The sequence below is a fragment of the Sorex fumeus genome, unplaced genomic scaffold, assembly GCF_029834395.1.
Source record: "Sorex fumeus unplaced genomic scaffold, SorFum_2.1 ptg000033l, whole genome shotgun sequence".
Taxonomy (NCBI): Eukaryota; Metazoa; Chordata; class Mammalia; order Eulipotyphla; family Soricidae; genus Sorex; species Sorex fumeus.
In genome coordinates, this window is record NW_026606090.1 from 492954 (window position 1) to 510466 (window position 17513).

Below are 17513 nucleotides of genomic sequence, written 5' to 3' on the forward strand. Positions count from 1 at the left end.
ATCTTATTTATACCTTAAGCTTTCTATTACTGGTAACAACCTTTCGGTTTCTCTTAGCTATTCCAACTTTCTCCCTGCCCTTTCTGGACTTTGTACATTTATAAAATCTTGTGTCTTTCATGTCTTCCTGGCTGATGGTTTTCTTTACTGCTTGTTTGCCTCTGAATATTAAAATTCTCTTTTTTGAAACATTGGCTAGCTTTAGAATGCAAAATATACCTTGGCAGCATTTTAAGTGTTTCAAAATTGCTGGACTAGGAGTTGGAATCATAGTACAGCTGGCAGGGTGTTTGCCTTGCATGTGTCGACCTGGGCTTGATGGTCTCCTGAACCTGCCAGGAGTGATCTGTGAGCACAGAGGCAAGTGTAAGCCCTGAGCACTGCCAGGTGTGGCCTAGAAAAGGGGGGCTGCTGTTTAAAAACTGATGGAAATGGAGCCAGGATTTAGCTTAGAAGCTCAGCACATGTGAGGTCCTGGGTACACGTCTCCATATTCACACACATAAAACTGCAAAGCCAAACCAAGAAATGACTGCTACTCTGTATGTGTCTTTTAAGGACATAGAGGAATACCTGTGAATAGTTACTAGGTGTTGACATTAGATTGACAGGAACTAATTCCAGCTCACACAGCACTAATAAAGGAGGGAGATGTTGAGGAAATGTAACTCCAGCCCATACAGACTAGTGAGGCAAGTGAGGCAGGGAGCACAGCCTCGCTGGGGTTGGAGCTCAGGGTTCCACCCTTGCAAGGCTCGTATTCTGCAGAGCCATACACAGCACGTTTTTAAAAAAATACGTATCTTTTAGAAAAACTAGCAAAATTGCATGCAAATTTCTTTTAGCTGATTCAAAAAAACCCCACAAACCTCCTTTAAACCAATTCATGGGGCCGGATAGATAGTACAGCGGGTAAGACATTTGCCTTGCACATGGCCAACCGGGGTTCGGTCCCTGGCATCCCATATGGTCCCCCAAGCACCAAAAGGAGTAATTCCTGAGTGCAGAACCAGTAGTAACCCCTGAGCATCGCTGGGTGTGGCCCAAAAAAGAAAAAAACAAAAACAAAAACAAAAAACCTGATTCATGGGTGACTTTTCCTTAGAAACATTTCAAGGGCTAAAATAACCTAAAATTCCTCTTTTTGAAAAACAGCGATTTTTAGCGTATGCTAAGTTGGAGAATAAGTTGATCTGCTGTTGCAATTTTAAAAACTTTTAAAAACTTACTTTGGGGAAGGAGGACATACCTGGGATCACTTGTGGTGTTGGGGGGGGGTACATTATATATATATGTCAATTTCTTGGCAAGTATAAAATCTGACATTTTTAATCTATGGTGATGACCCAGATTACACCAGCTTTTCTTTGCAAGCTCAAATATATATAATTATATATATTATATATATATATATATACACACACATATATGTAACACTGTAGCACTGTCCTCCAGTTGTTCATCGATTTGCTCGAGTGGGCACCAGTAACGTCTCCACTGTGGGACTTGTTACTGTTTTTGGCATATCAATAAGCCATGGGGAGCTTGCCAGGCTCTGCCATGCGGGCATGATACTGTCGTAGCTTGCCAGGCTCCCTGAGAGGGGCGGAGGAATCCAACCTGGTGGGCCATGTGCAAGGCAAACGCCCCTCCCGCTGTGCTATTGCTCCAGCCCATATACATATGTATATATGTATATGTATATTAAAGTGACTCCTGGTATTCTAGAGAGGATAATGAATGTTTGCACTTGCGTTGCGCGAATATTACGTTAATAAGCCTTCGACCCCCGGCACCGCATAAGGTCCCCAGAGCACCTGATCCCTGAGCGCAGGCAGAGGCCGGAGTAGCCCGAGGGTCTGGCAGGGGCCGGGGCTTGTTAATAAATTACAAAATAAATTACAGTTCGCTTCACTCCGTAGTAAACGGGTCGTCCTACCCAGTCACTATAAACCGGCGTCCTTGCAAACTGAGCGATGCCCCCACACCCATCGGTCCTCGCGTTCTTCCAGAGAGCGACATTCTGCATTCGGCTGGGCGCCGCGTATCCTCCCCCGCGGGAGCGGGCGGCTGGGGGGTTGCAGTGCCCGGGTGGGCCCGCAGGTGTCTGCAAACCCTCGGGGAGGAGCCGGCCGCGGCAGCCCCTCGGCGGGCCCCGCCCCACCCCACCCCGCCCCGCCCCGCCCCGCCGCGCGCCAACTGCTTCCGGGTCGCGGCCGCCGCCGCTTCCGCAGCATCATGGCGGCGGCCGAGGACGAGCAGGCGGCGGGCGGCGGCGACGGGGAGCGGCTGGATTTTCTGCGGGACCGGCACGTGCGCTTCTTCCAGCGCTGCCTGCAGGTGCTGCCCGAGCGCTACTCGTCGCTCGAGACCAGCAGGTAACCTGGTGGCTGGCGGCGGGGGTCCGGGCCAGGGCCGCGGGGAGGCGCGGCGGGCGGGCTGGGGTCCGGGGGGCTCTGGGGACCCCCAGCCGTGCCTCGCGGCCGACCCGCGCTTCCCTCGCCCTCCCTCTCCGAGCGGGGCTGACCCCGCCCCGCCCACCGACCGGGCACCCACCCGCGGCGGAACGAACTTGGCCGGAAGCGTCGCGGGGAGAAGGGGCGAGTCGGCGCGAGGGGGGACCCGGGGGGCGGGACCGGAGTTCCCGGGGGAGTGATCCGCCCGGGGCTTGGTCCTGGGTCGGTGGGGATTTAGGGAGCCCTGACGCGTAATTCCAAAGTGTAGAGAAAACCCTTCCCCAATCTTCCCCCCGCCCTGACGCGTAATCCCAAAGTCTAGAGAGAAATCCTTCTCCAATCCCCCCTGCCTTGATGCTTAATCGCACGGCCGGGCATCCTCCACCCAGATCCTCCAAACTCCAGTAGGCGGGGGTCACACCCACCAACTGGCCCCCTGGCGCCGTGTAATCCCATCAACGGCCAAGACCCAGAGACTATAAAAACCAGCTTAATCCCAAAATCTAGAGAAAATCCTTCCCCAGTCACCTCTGATGCTTAATCCCAAAGTCTAGAGAAAAAAAATCCTTCCCCATTCACCCCTGCCCTGATCATTAATCCCAAAGTGTAGAAAAGAAATCTTCCCTGATCCCCCCCCCCCCCCCCAACAATGAATCTGTCTCAGCTCTGTCTGATTCTTCCCCCAAACATTGTAAAAAGGAGCCGGCAGCACGTCTCTTCTCTTTCATTTACTAGGTAACACGAGGGCTGGCTGGCGGCAGCTTTTAAATGAGAATGAATTAGAAATGAAATCTAACTGAAATTGATAGTTCTCTGAGTTTGCACTAATGCCCCCCCCCACCCCCGTCTTTTTTCCACCTTCTCCCCCACAGTTCCACCTTGGTTTTGTTGGGGTTTTTTTTCCGTCTAATACTGACTTTGAAGTTTTAAGTGTGTTTCATGTCGTTTTTATTTCATGTTGACTTCTGCAAAAGGACAGGAGTTAACTCAAGTGACATGAAAGCTTGGGTTGTGGGACTGAGATTGTGCAGACCATTGGATGCTTGCCTTGCGCAGAGCAAACTCAAGTTCTGTCCCTTGCACCCCATAGGGTCCCACATCATCACCAGGAGGAACCCCTGATTCTCAGAGCCAAGAGTAAGCCCAGAGCACCACCAGGGGTGGCCCCCCAAACAAAATAAACCCAAACCAACTTTTTGTTGTTTCCTTTTTTTTTCTTGCCTTTTTTTTTTTTTGCCTTTTTTTTTTTCTTTTTGGGTCACATCCCGCGATACTCAGGGGTTACTCCTGGCTCTGCACTCAGAAATTACTCCTGGCGGTGCTCAGAGAAACATATGGGATGCTGGAAATTGACCCCGGGTCGTCCTCCTGCAAGGCAAACGCCCTACCCGGTGTGCTATCGCCCCAGCCCCAAGTTAATAGTATTTTTAATGAATAGTTTGAAGTTTTCATTTTGGTTATGCGATATTGTTTTTTTATGACATCTTATTGTCTTATTCCTACTTTGGACAAACTTGCAGGCTATTGAATGTAGCCTGCCCACAGGGTAGAGTCTGGCAAACTCCCCGTGGCGTACCAAATATGCCAAATACCAGTAACAATGATGGGTCTCATTCTCCTAAATAGCCTTGAATATAATCTCAGGGCAAGGATGAAAGAGACGTTACTGGGGCCTGCTCGAGGCAATCGACGAATAACAGGATGATGAAATGAAATGAAATGAAAATGAAATGATATTGTTACCATTTGTATTTCGTTAATGGAAATTAGGATAGTTATTTTTATTGAGGAAAAACTACTGGCTTTTCTGTTGCTGTGTTTATAGAAGAGTTCCAGAAGGGTTTCAACAATTAGTTTTTGTTTTACAAAACATTCCACCTTCTTGTATCTTCTTTTCTCCATGTTACTCTTCCTATGACCAGTATATTAGTCTTAACAGTGCGCTCCTCCAAGTGTGATGTTGCGGGTACTCCAATGCTCAGTGACATAGAGGTGGTACTCAGAAAAATACAAACACCTGGGATGTCCCGAGGTCTCCTGCTTTAGTGGCTTTCCCCCGGGCCCCTGTGTGTGTGTGTGGGGAGGGGGGGGCATTCAGCTACAGACTCTAGCGTTAGGTTTTGACCACCCATGGAGTCTCAGGTGCTGCATTGGAATAACCTCATGTGGGATGCTGCTGCTGCTGCTGTTCTCTAAACCACCTTTTGAGTTGGTTTTGTGTAGTGACTGTGGGTACAGTGACTCAGAGTCAGGGCTTAAAGAAGGCTGACTGCAAGAAGTCACCCTGGTCAGAACATTACAGAAGGTGTTCGGTTTTGTTTTGGCAGGTGGTACTCAGGGCTTCTACCTGGCTGGACTCAGGGGGACCCTATGTGGTGCGGGGGATCTAACCCAGATTTACTGCATGCAAGGCCAGCGCTCTACCCGCTGTACTGTTGTGCTGCCCAGTGTATTACTTATTTGGAGTGCTAGGAGACGTGGGAGACTCAGTTTATTTACTTTTTTTTTTTTCAGGCTACAGACTCCAACTCTAGGGAGAACAAATAAAGTGGAAAATAACTTTTTCTTTTGGGAGAAAGAATAAGGAGTCTGCTTTTGGGAGCGTGAATAGTAAGATTGCTTTGCAGATTCCTCTCTAGGGAGGGAGCCCATGCAGTCACCTAAAATCTTCTGTGATTTCTCTCAAAGGCTTGCAGGACAAAATTTCTCTGTGTTTTGTGGGGGAGGCCTGAGGTCTCAGCTGAGAATGTACCATGAGTTCTTTTAACTTAGAATACCACCCTTCAACTTTTCTTAGTAGTAGGGCAGTCTGATTTTTCCAGCTTGAGCCCTCCATGCTGTTCTCCACGTGGCTCTGTCTTCCTTTGGCTTTCCCCTACTCTAGGGCCTTATTGTACAGATTGGGTGCTTGATTTTATCTGACCACGAGTCTTCTCATTTTAGACTACAACTAAAAATGAAAACCTTTATAGCTCCCCAGGAAGGTTGGATACGGTATTGTCAGTCATTAGTTAACTCAGTTTATTTATTTTTTATTTTTATTTTTTTTCTTTTTTTTATTAGTGAAACACCATGAGGTACAGTTATAGGCTTACAAATTTTGTGCTTGGGTTTCAGTTATACAATGATCAAGTGCCCATCCCTCCACCAGTGCCCGTCATCCATCACCATGGGTCCCAGCATCCCCCCCACCCCCCATCCCCTCCGTCCCATCCTGCCTAGTTAACTCAGTTTAAACTTCGTTTACTAACTCAGGTAGCTAATACATGCACTGGCATATGAATCATATTTCCCAACAGTAGCAGTGTTTTCCGAACTTGGCTGCTGTTAGGTAGTTTCCCCATTCTGAAATACTTTGTTTTGCATAAAGGTGGTTTCCTAATATATAAAATCTTGCCAATCAGTGACCTGAAGAAAGGGGCTGTAATGTCTCTGTCCTTGAATTGTAAAGTGGGTGTTCCTCCTGCCTCTTCCACTCTGGGAAAAGACAGTAGCAGTAGCTTCTCTTTGGTAAGCACAGTGTCTGTGGGGTAATAATGATTTGCAGATAAGTACATGGAGGAGGTCTTTGAGGAGACTAGGTAATCTGCCCAGTTGACGTAGCAGCTAAAATTGGCCAACAAAGCTTCAGAAAATGAGCTAAGATTCTTACCCAAAAAAAAGGTTCCTCTACCCATAATTTAAATTGCTTTTTATCCAGATAAATCACCTCCATATAAGTGAACCTCAGTGAGTAGTTAGAACTAAATTGAAATAATATGAGAAACATAGTCTTTTCTACATGGTAGACCTAGTAAACAGTTGGATAAAGATGATTTTTTTTCTTTATTAATGAGTCATTGTGAGATGGGCTGGAGCGATAGCACAGTGCGTAGGGCTTTTACCTTGCACTCGGCCGACCCGGGTTCGATTCCTCTGCCCCTCTCGGAGAGCCTGGCAAGCTACTGAGAATATTCGCATACATGGCAAAACCTGGGAGGCTACCCGTGATGTATTCGATATGCCAAAAACAGTAACAAGTCTCACAATGGAGATGTTACTGGTGCCCGCTTGCTCGAGCAAATCAATGAACAATGGGGGACAGTGCTACAGTGCACTGTGAGATACAGTTACAAAGCTTTCATGTTTGAGTTTTGGTCATACAATGATCAGTCACCCATCCCTTCACCAGTGCATATTTTTCACCACCAAAATCCCCAGTATCCCTACCATCCCAACTCTTCCCCTGCCTGTCTGGCAACAATTTCCACAATACTCTCTCTCTCTCTCTACTATGATTACATTCATTATTTTGACCCCAGTTCCACCACCACTCAAACCTGCTGAAAAGGCAGTGCTAGACAGTTTTTTTTTTTTTTGGTATTGCTTATTATGGATAGGATACAATGTTATGGATAATTGCTATGGATAGCTCTTGCGGCTGAACACTCTAGGAATTCTAAAATTTTAATAATTAGGGTCTGGAGAGATCTCTATAGCAAGCTGCTCGGGTCCGAGATTCATGTATGTGTCTCTAGATCATGGCTGTGTAGGAGTTTAATTAAAGACTGATTTATTTTAACATTTATTAAGCGCTAAACATGGGATACAAAATCAATGAAGGTTGTGATTTTTAGTATTTTCTGGCATTGAACTTTATTTATGCTTATTAGAGATATCTAATTCTTCTTTTGAATTAAACAGGTTGCTGATACACGAACCTCAATAAATCTATGTGTGGTTCAAATGAGTAGGATTGATTTCTTTACTCCTACATGTCGCTTACTTTAAAATTGAAGCAAAGCTTTGATCTGACTAAATTTTAAAAATCAGTTTTATTGATTTCTGCAGGGTGGGAGTATTGAGTTAGTTTTAAGTCAGAAAGGGCTTATGATTTATTATTTTATTGGCCAAAAAAAGATTCCAATGGTTAAAGTGGAATCTGACATTTTTTTTTTCTTTCAGGTTGACAATTGCCTTTTTCGCTCTCTCTGGGCTGGATATGCTGGATTCCTTAGAGGTGGTGAACAAAGATGATATAATCGAGTGGATTTACTCCCTCCAGGTCCTTCCCACAGAAGACAGTGAGTGAGTTTTTCGCATTTTATTTTTTGTGTGACTAGATGTACCTGGCATGGCATGTGCTCCGTTAGCAAATCCTGTTTATCCATAAACTATTAATGTATTTTATTTTTCTGTGTTTCCCTTTGTAACGCGTTTCTCCTGTTTCTTTCCTTTAGCGTGTGTAGTCTTTCCTCTCTTGAGAGAACAATTTTGCATTGTCTGGAATTAACTGGAGACTCTCAGTGGTGGCATCATGCTGTTCTGTGACTGCCCTCGTTGGTTATTTGTTGGTGAATCATGTTTGGCATTCACATTAGCTTAGTCTTGTAGCTTTCATTCCTGTTTTTCATTCCTAATCATTCTTCATGCCTTTCTGGTGAGACACCCTGCCATCAGAAAGTTTCCTTTCGAAGTGCTCTTCATTTCCTTTGTTCCATTTGCATTGCTTTCCTTGGGGATGGGGAAGATCTGGGCGAGCTTAGATGTCTCCTAGGACCTTCACAGGCAAGTGCTCTGCCTCTGGGCAAACTCCCTGGTCTGCTCAGGAGCCCATCTTTTTCTCTTTTTCACTTTTTCCGCTGTGCCTGAAAGAAAACTCAGAATGTAACCTTGAGCTCCATCTCCAGCTCTGCATTTCTTTCATGTTTTTTTTTTTTAATGTAGGAGTACTACTATTTATTCAGCCACTGATTAGGCTGATTGAATTGTGCATGAACTCCACCTTTTTTTTTTCATTTTTTATAATTTTATTTATTGAATCACCATGAGAGCAGTCACAAAGCTTTTGGGTTTAAGTCTTGGTCATACATATGAAACACCCGTCCGTTCACCAGTGCCCATTCTCCACCACCAAAAACCCCAGTATACCCCCTTCCCACACCCTCCCCCTACCTGTTGGGCAGATGATTTCCACATTACTCTCTCTCTCTACTTTGATCACATTCAATATTTTGACACCAGACCCACCATTATTATTTGGGATTTTACCCCAACACTCAGATCTGCCGAAAAGGCAACAGTAGACAATTTGTTTTCTATTGCTGGTTGTGAATAACATATGATGTCGCGTGGCTGCAGTAGTGGCCGCATAATTTCAAAATTCCGAAATTTTAACAATTAAATCTGGAGGGATTTCTTGCCAAAACCTGCTGTGTTCTGAGATTTCTTCCTGAGTCTCTTGGATCATGGCCGTTAAGCAGCTTGATAGGAGTCAGAGAGGCTGTTTGTGGGCGGTGACTCGGCATCTCGTTTGGGTGGGGAGGAAAGGGCTGGCTCCACCCCCATCCTGTGAGGCCCCCTTGTCTCGTCACTTCGGACCCAAACCTGACTGTCCAGTGGCCTCTGGAGGATGACGGCCACCAGGCTGCCAGGGGGAACAGACCAGGGCACAAAACCTATTCCCACCTGGGGTGGCCCAGCGCTGGTAACCTGCAGGGACTGGATGCATTTCTGCCAAAAGCCATTGGGTTTCAAGATTTGTTTCTGAGTCTCTGGGATCATGGCCATTAAGCCACTGAGCCACCTAGGGGGAGCAGGCAAAGGGACAGCACCCTTTCCCCCCTGGGGTGGACCAACGATGGTAACTTACTGCGGGATCCAGACGCATTTTCTGCTAAAAGCTGCAGGGTTTGACAATGCTCGAGCAGCAGGGCCCAGGGTACTCTCCTGGGAGAATGAGCACCTTCTCTGGCTTCAGTTCCTCCCGCTGGGATTTTTTTTTTTTTTTTTAAAAACACCTGCTTTGAAAGCATTGTAGAGCCAGGCTTTTTTGCAGAGGAATTCCTACAGTTGCTGACAGATTTCACTCTTTTCCTTACTCCATATCCCCTAAAAGTGGGGACATGGCCTTCGTGTGAAGCTTTGTTCTTCAGTTGTGCTGGTATTGCTTACAGACAGTGATGATTATGTAGTGAAATAAAGTATGCCCCTGTGTCTAGACCTTTTCCCAATCAGGTCACTGTTCTGAGTTCTGAGGTCCCGTCATCGGCGGGGAAACACTATTACAACATCTGTGTCTATGAAAGTTTCCCACCTCACTTTTCTTGAATTGCGCCAGGTATGGTTCCAGAATTAATTTTTGAAATTCAGAAAATTTCTGGGCTTTAATATCGATCCTAAATTAGTTGTAGATGTTGCCTCCTCTTCCTAGGAAATCTCAGGGTTTCTCTAGTCACAAATAGCCATTTTTACCTCTTGAAGACGATGTTCCTGACTTGCTTCTTGCTAATTGCATTAAACTAATTTTTTCTTTGTTTTGTTTTGGCCCACACTCTGCTGTACTCAGGGATGATTCCTGGCTCTGTGCTCAGGGATCATGCCTAGCAGGGCTCTGGGGACATATGGGGTTCCTAATTGCCTTCCATGTGTAGGCACACAAAGAGGGGTTTTCCCCTTTGTAGTTGGCAGCTTAATGCATTGATACAAACACCCACTCTGTTCTCTAATCACACGCCCCTCTCCGTGTGCCCCTGTATTTGTCAACACGCGACATGTACTACACCCTCTCACATATTCCATGTTACAGAACAGAGTAGTTGGACTTCCTGGGACTAGGGTGCTGTGGATACACTCACCAAAGCAATGGTTCTTGATTGTGACTCAGTAGCAGTCACAGAGTGTTTATTTTCTTTTTATTTGCTGTTTTTCCAGGCCAAGAGGTGTCAGTTTTTTCCCCAACAATACCTTTGGTTCTATTGTTCCACTGGGTCACGCTTTGTTTTGTTGTTGCCCAGTAGGGACACTAGATGGCGCCATCTAGTAACCGCCAACGAGGGTTCACGGGCTTAATCCAGCATCCTGCTGCAAATTACTAGTGAATTTTGTGTCTGTCTGTCTGTCTCTCTCTCTCTCTCTCTCTCTTTCTCTCTCCCCTATCCCCCACTCCCAGTGCAGGGTGCCTGATTTATATTTCAGGTGGATGGTGCTCCTTTGGAAGAGATACATATCAGAAAAAGCCAGTTGCCTCAGAAAGTGAAACTGGGTAGATAGGAGGAAATGGAGAAAAAGCAGAAACAGGAATGTGTGCGGGGATGCAATATGTGTTGTGTGTTGACATGTACAGGGGCATGTGGAGAGGCATGTTACTAGAGAGCAGGAGAGTGTAGACACCTCTTGAAAATAGTGGTGCCACTACTTTGGATACACAGATGAAAGCAGGATTGCTGCCCCTATGGTAGCTCCGTTTCTCGCTTGTGTGGACGTCTCTGTACCATTTCCGTGGCGGCCTAGTCTGCACCCCCACCAGCTCTGCATGAAGGCTCCCTTTGCACCCATGCAACTATTTCCTTAAGGTCTTAGTTTATATTTGTTGAAATCTTGAAAAATAGTATACTTTAAAAATGGGAGGAATCAACCTACCTAACTTCAAGCTCTACTACAAAGCAGTAATAAAACAGCATGGTACTGGAACAAAGGCAGAGCTGCAGACCAGTGGAACAGAGTTGAATATACTGACATCTCCTCCCAAACATATAGTCATCTAATCTTCGATAAGGGGGCAAGAAAGTGAAATGGAGCAGGGAAAGCCTCTTTAATAAATTGTGCTGGCAAAACTGGACGGCTACAGCAAAAAAGTGGGCTCAGATCTCTGCCTAACGCCATGCACAAAAGTAAGATCGAAATGGATTTATGACCTCAACATCAGACCGGAATCCATAATGTTTATTGAAGACAAAGTTGGCAAAACTCTCCATGATATTGAAGTTAATGGTATCTTCAAAGATGTCACGCCACTGGCCGAGCAAGTGAAAACAGAGATAGACAAATGGGACTATCTTAAACTAAGAAGCTTCTGCACCTCAAAAGAAACAGTGACCAAAATACAAAGACAGCCTACAGAATGGGAAAGAATATTCACCAAATACGCATCCGACAAGGGGTTGATATCAAGGATATACAAGGTACTGGTTAAACTACACAAGAAGAAATCACCCAACCCTATCAAAAAATGGGGCGAGGAAATGAACAGAAACTTTCGCAAAGAAGAAATCCAAATGGCAAAAAGGCACATGAGAAAATGCTCTACATCACTAATCATCAGAGAGATGCAGATCAAAACAACAATGAGATATCATTTCACACCACAGAGACTGGCCCACATCCACAAGAACAAAAGCAACAGGTGCTGGCGCGGATGTGGCAAGAAAGGGACCCTCCTTCACTGCTGGTGGGAATGCCGGCCTGTCCAACCCTTTTGGAAAACAGTATGGACGATTCTCAAAAAATTAGAATTTGATCTCCCATTTGACCCAGCTATAGCACTCCTGGGAATATATCCCAGAGAGGCAAAAAGGTATAGTCGAAGTGACATCTGCAATTGTTTGTTCATTGCAGCACTCTTTACAATAGCCAGAATCTGGAAAAAACCTGAGTGCCCGTGAACAGATGACTGGTTAAAGAAACTTTGGTACACTTACACAATGGAGTACTACGTAGCTGTTATAAAAGATGAAGTCATGAAATTTACATGCAAGTGGTATTACATGGAAAGTATCATGTTAAGCGAAATGAGTCAGAAAGAGCGGGATAGACACAGAAAGATTGCATTCATCTGGGGAACATAAAGCAACAAAACGGGAGACTAACACCCAGGAATGGCTGAGATTAGTACCAGGAATTTTGCTCCATGACTTGAAGGCCAGCCACATGTGCTAGGTGAAAAGGAAGCTCAGATAGAGAAGAGAGCACCAAATAAAGGGTGTTGTGAAGACCCTCCCAGGGTGGGAGAGACATGCTAAAAGTAGTCTATAGACCAAACATGATTGCCACTCAATGCCTCTCTTGCAAAACACAGTACCCAAAAGAAGAGAGAGAGAACAAGGGGGAATGCCCTGCCACAGCGGCAGGGTGGGACGGGGGGGATGGGGGGTGGGAGGGATGCTAGGGCCCGTGGTAGGGGAGGATGGGCACTGGTGGAGGGATGGGTACTTGATCATTGTATAACTGAAACCCAAGCACAAAAATTTATAAGTCTATAACTGTACCTCATGGTGTTTCACTAATAAAAAAGAGATAAAAAATAAATGAATAAATAAAAAATTTTTTAAAAATAGTATACTTTAGAAAGTGTATTTGTGACTGAATATATTTTGAGTCTTTGAGGTCGAAGGGCTTTCTAAGTATTTTAAAGCTATGTGAGTTCTTGAGCTCAGAACAAAGTTTTGTCTAATACTAGAATAGTGTGTCATTTCTGTCACTGATTCCCTATAAAGAAGCCCTTGAGTTGGAGTAAAAGGACAGTAGAAAGTTAGGATTGTAGGTCCTTTTCTGTTGATTTACATGGAACATGTCACTATAACCTCTGACCCTCAACTCTCTATTCTATACAATGGGGGCTGAATATGTTGGTGACATGAAACATAGTCACATAGGAAAAGTGGTAGGCTGAGAAATAAATTTTACTATGTGGTAGGAAATGATGATTTTTGTCTCTGGTTTGGAATTTCTTTGTTTTTTTTCTGGTGGTGGTGCGCAGGGATCACTCCTGGCGGGGCTCGAGGACCATGTGTGGTGCCAGGGAGTCAACCCGGGCCAGCCACATGTACGGGAAGAGCGCTACCCACTGTCCTATCTCTCTGGCCCTGGGGTGGGAATTAAAAATAAGGACAGTCCCACAAAGTACCTTGCAATTCTGGCAGATAGTGAACACTCAAATTAGCAGGAAAATGGAGTGTAGCAGAGCTTTGATACCAAAGTGTACTTTTCCTGACCGTCTGTGTAATTGAACTGGCTTAGAATCGGTACCCAAGGAAGGGTACATTTTAAATAAGCACGTGTCTTTTTTTGTAGGATCAAATCTAAATCGCTGTGGTTTCCGAGGTTCTTCCTACCTGGGTATCCCATTCAATCCATCAAAGGTGAGTTCTCTTGAGTCAGGAGGAAAGTGGAAAGTGAGGCGGGGGCGGGGGAGCTGAGAAAACAGGACTCCTCGATGCAGTAAATGTCTCCCGAGGGTGTGTCTCACGCGCTGCAGCTCCTTTCGGGAAATCCATACCCTCCCGACTTGGAAGAATACACTGCTCACAAACGTTACATCGGTAGAAATTTAGCAGCACTGAGTATTCCCTACACACATGTATGTGAGGACCAAGTGCATATGCCCTGCGTGCAGAAGCCCCAGGCCCATTCCCACACATTGAATGTCTTCTCGAGCTTCCTCAGGTAATGCCAGGAGCAACCCCTTGAATGGCACCCACTGACCCAGAAGTTCAGAAGACTATAAAACAAATATGGAAACAAAATCAAAACCCAAAATTAGTATAATGTAGAATGTTTTGTTTTTCCAGGAAGTCAGCTTTTTAAAATAAGATCAGTTATTTGACAGTAATTATAAAAACTTGTGGCTTTGTATATTGTGGCATATAGCTCTGTCACATAATAAACAGTTGTTTGGGGGCTACTCCCATCAGTGCTCAGGGTGAGGGACAGGAAGGGCGTCACTCCCCAAGAATCTCATCAGCCGGGTAGGGTGAGTGGGTACTGCGGAGGTGATGTGCCCTCTGGGGGCACCTCTGGCTGCAAGACCTGTCTAACCCCTAAGCTAGTGCCCTGCCCTCTAAATAGTTGGGTTGAGGGGGTTCTTCTTTTGAGGGTTTTTAAGTGTTTTTCTTGGGGGTAGCAGAAGCGGGGTCACTACTCCCAGCTGCACTTAGGGTCACTCCTGGTGGGTCTGCAGGGCTCATGTGTGGGGGATCAAACCTGGGTTGACTGCATTAGAGGCAATGCTCTCTCTGTTCCTTAATGAATTAGTTGTTACTTATCTATTTCACTTTTTTGTGCAGTGCCAGGGATCAAACCGACAGCCTCACACCTGCAGAGCAAACACTCTACCACTGAGCTACTTACCCCTCTCATCAGTTCTTAAATTCAGATTTTTATCTGTGCCACTGCCAGTTCTTTGAGTCTTGACTGTTTCTTTTTTTTTTTTTTTTTTTTGCATTTTTGGGTCATACCCCGGCAATGCACAGGAGTTACTCCTGGTTCATACACTCAATCACTCCTGGTGGTGCTCGAGGGACCATATGGGATGCTGAGAATCGAACCTGGGTTGGCCGTGTGCAAGGAAAATACGCTACCTGCTGTGCTATTGCTCCAGCCACTTGACTATTTCTTATAAGGAGTCACGTTTATACCTTGCAAGGCCTTTTTTTTTTTTAATTTATTTATTGAATCACTGTGAGACGTTACAAAGCTTTCAGGTTTAAGACTCAGTCATACAATGATCAAATACCCATCCCTTCACCAGTGCATATTTTCCACCACCAAGAACCCAAATATACCCCCCATCCCACCCCTCCCCATGCCTATGAGGCAGATGATTTTCACTTAACTCTCTCTCTACTTTGATTACATTAATTATTTCAAAAAAAGATGCACCATTTTTATTTAAAATTTTCCCCCAACAATCAAATCTGCTGAAAAGGCATTGTAAAATAATATGTTTTCTATTGCTGCTTATGAAGATTGTGGCTGCGCGATTTTTGGATTTCGAATATTTTACTAATTAAGTCTGGAGGGATTTCTGCCAAAAGCTGCATAGTTCCGAGATTGGTTTGTGTGCCTCTGGGTCCATGGCTGTGCCAGAGAGCCGCTCGTGGGGGGCAACTTGTGATCTCAGCGAGGTGGGAAGGCTTGCAAGGCCTTTTATAATGATTTGTAGTTACTTTCTTTTGAGACAGTCACATTAGTGAAACTTCTGACACATGCGGAAATAAGAATTTTCTATTGCTAGTCATCTTCATAAAAACCTGGGTTTTTTTTTTGCATTTTTAATATTTTTGTTTCTTGCTAGACCAAGCACTAATGTTTATTAAGCTCAAATCATTAAACTATATAAAAGCATAATAAGTTTTTTCAGCTTACCATTTTTTGATTGTAGTTTGTAATTCTTCAGTGGTGATTGCTATCTTAAAATCATTTGTTTAAAGCCACATGCTTTTCCTAACTTTCTAAGACTTAAATTTTATAAGTGATGTGGTTGGTTACAGAAAGTTCAAGTACTTTGACCTATTTGAATACCGGAACTTTTTCCATAAAGCTTTAAGATCTTTATAGTAAATATTGAAATTGTATAGCCTGTACATGTAACCGTCCTTCTGTTGAGACAGAGACGGAGGTTCTTCTCCACCGATACCCATGCAAATCAGCAGAGACATGGCATTTTACTGATGACTGAAGCCTGGCATCAGTTTACTTAGCAGAGCAACTTTCCATTTTATTTCCTGACTGGACACAATGATTTTGAATCTAGAATCCCGGGACGGCGCATCCGTACGACAGTGGCCACATCGCCATGACCTACACGGGCCTGTCGTGCCTGGTCATCCTCGGAGACGACCTGAGCCGTGTGAACAGAGAGGCCTGCCTGACGGGCCTCCGGGCGCTGCAGCTGGAAGACGGCAGGTACGGCCTGACCCCTGCCAAGGAGCGTGCACTGCCCTCAGACAGTCGAGATGGTGTACTCGGACCTTGGAGAATCAGAGTTCACTGCCTACGCATGTGAAACGCATAATGTGTGCAAGGAGCCCAGGTTGAACTGTTGGGACTCGCCTCACCTGTGAACAGCAGGGCCTGGTGCCTCAGCCCCGGCACCACTGAAGAAAACAGAAAACCAGAATTTTTTTTTGTTTCTTTCTTTTAACAGAGACGGTAGATCCATCAATAAAGAGTTGGATGCTGGGACCAGAGCGATAGTACAGCGGGAAGGGCGTTTGCCTTGCACATGGCAGACCCGGCTTCGATGCCTGGCATCCAGTATGGTCCCTGAGCACTGCCAGGAGTGCAGAGCCAGCAGTGACCCCTGAGCATTGCTGGGTGTAACCCAAAAAGCAAAAAAAAAAAAAAAAGAGAAAGAGAGAGTTGGATTTCAGGATTTTCATCTCCATTCATTTACCGTTTGATGGGGAAGAGGACAGGAGGAAGTCTCTGAAGTAATCTGTTTTATTTGAACTTTGACTCCTGAAATGAGTGTGGTTTGGGGACAAAGGGGCAAATGTTGATGGTTAGAATCTATTGTAGGCTTCAGTGACACTTTTTTTTTTTCTTTTTGGATTACACCCGGCAATGCACAAGGGTTACTCCTGGCTCTGCACTCAGGAATTACTCCTGGCAGTGCTGCTCAGGGGGCCATGTGGGATGTTGGGAATCGAACCCGGGTCAGCCTCGTGCAAGGCAAATGCCCTAACCCGCTGTGCTATTATTCCAGCCGCCTTCGGTGACACTTTTAAAGAATAGGGAAAGTAACTAATTGCTTTCTGGTGCTTTCTGCTATCTGTAACGAAAGAGTAGATTTTTAAGGTAGAAGTGTTGTTTGGGGCGGGCCTCCCCCATGGAGCAGGCTCAAGCCTCGGGATCTGTGCCAGCCACAGCCAGCCCTTCCAACTATCCCTGGCCCCAGATTTTTTTTTCTTTTTTTTTAATTTTTGAAGCAATAAACATTCTCTCTAAGGAAATTACTGCAGTCAGATGCTGCTGTGTTAGAACAGCTTCGTGTTCCAGCTACTAAAGTTCCATTTTCCCATCACTGATTGGAATAACTGGTTTTGAAGAGGGAAAAATTAATGGTGACATATCAGATAAATTGACATTAGTTAGACATAAAATGAATATTTTGGGATAGCCTCGATGTACTGCTATATTATTCTTATTTGTAAATAAAGGAATAGATATGAGACTCCAACCTCTCAAGCCAATAATCACAAATGTAAACATTGAATTAAAACAATATGTAGACCAGTGATTATCTATCTATCTATATATATATATATAGCAAGACACAGGCTTGCGCATTTATGCTCACTAGGCCCCAGCTTTTATTTGTTGTATTTTACTGTCAGTAATCTTCAAGTTGCTGTCTCTGGCCATAAGCCAGGACAGCTAACCCTGGGAAACCGTGGGGCATCGGGCCATACTGGAGGAGAGGGAGATTGACAGGGAGTGTTGTACTATTCACGCTCAGAGACCTGCTCTTTATTGAATAACACAATTGGTGCATGTTGTTTTTTTTTTTGTTTTTTT

The 17513-nt window shown here is 45.0% G+C and overlaps 1 protein-coding gene across 2 annotated transcripts in view; it reads left to right on the plus strand.

The window, feature by feature from the left end:
• The first annotated feature begins 2222 nt into the window (after positions 1-2222).
• The window catches only part of PGGT1B (protein geranylgeranyltransferase type I subunit beta), a 32559-nt gene continuing 17268 nt past the window's right edge, over positions 2223-17513 (plus strand). The window contains exons 1-4 of one of the 2 annotated variants that reach the window (XM_056116795.1): positions 2223-2378; positions 7401-7519; positions 13287-13354; positions 15748-15899. In XM_056116795.1, coding sequence (XP_055972770.1) covers positions 2239-2378; positions 7401-7519; positions 13287-13354; positions 15748-15899 — 479 coding nt within the window. In that variant the 5' untranslated portion in view covers positions 2223-2238. Of the gene's footprint in view, positions 2379-7400; positions 7524-13286; positions 13355-15747; positions 15900-17513 lie in introns of both variants that reach the window. The other variant, XM_056116796.1, reaches the window with a different exon arrangement.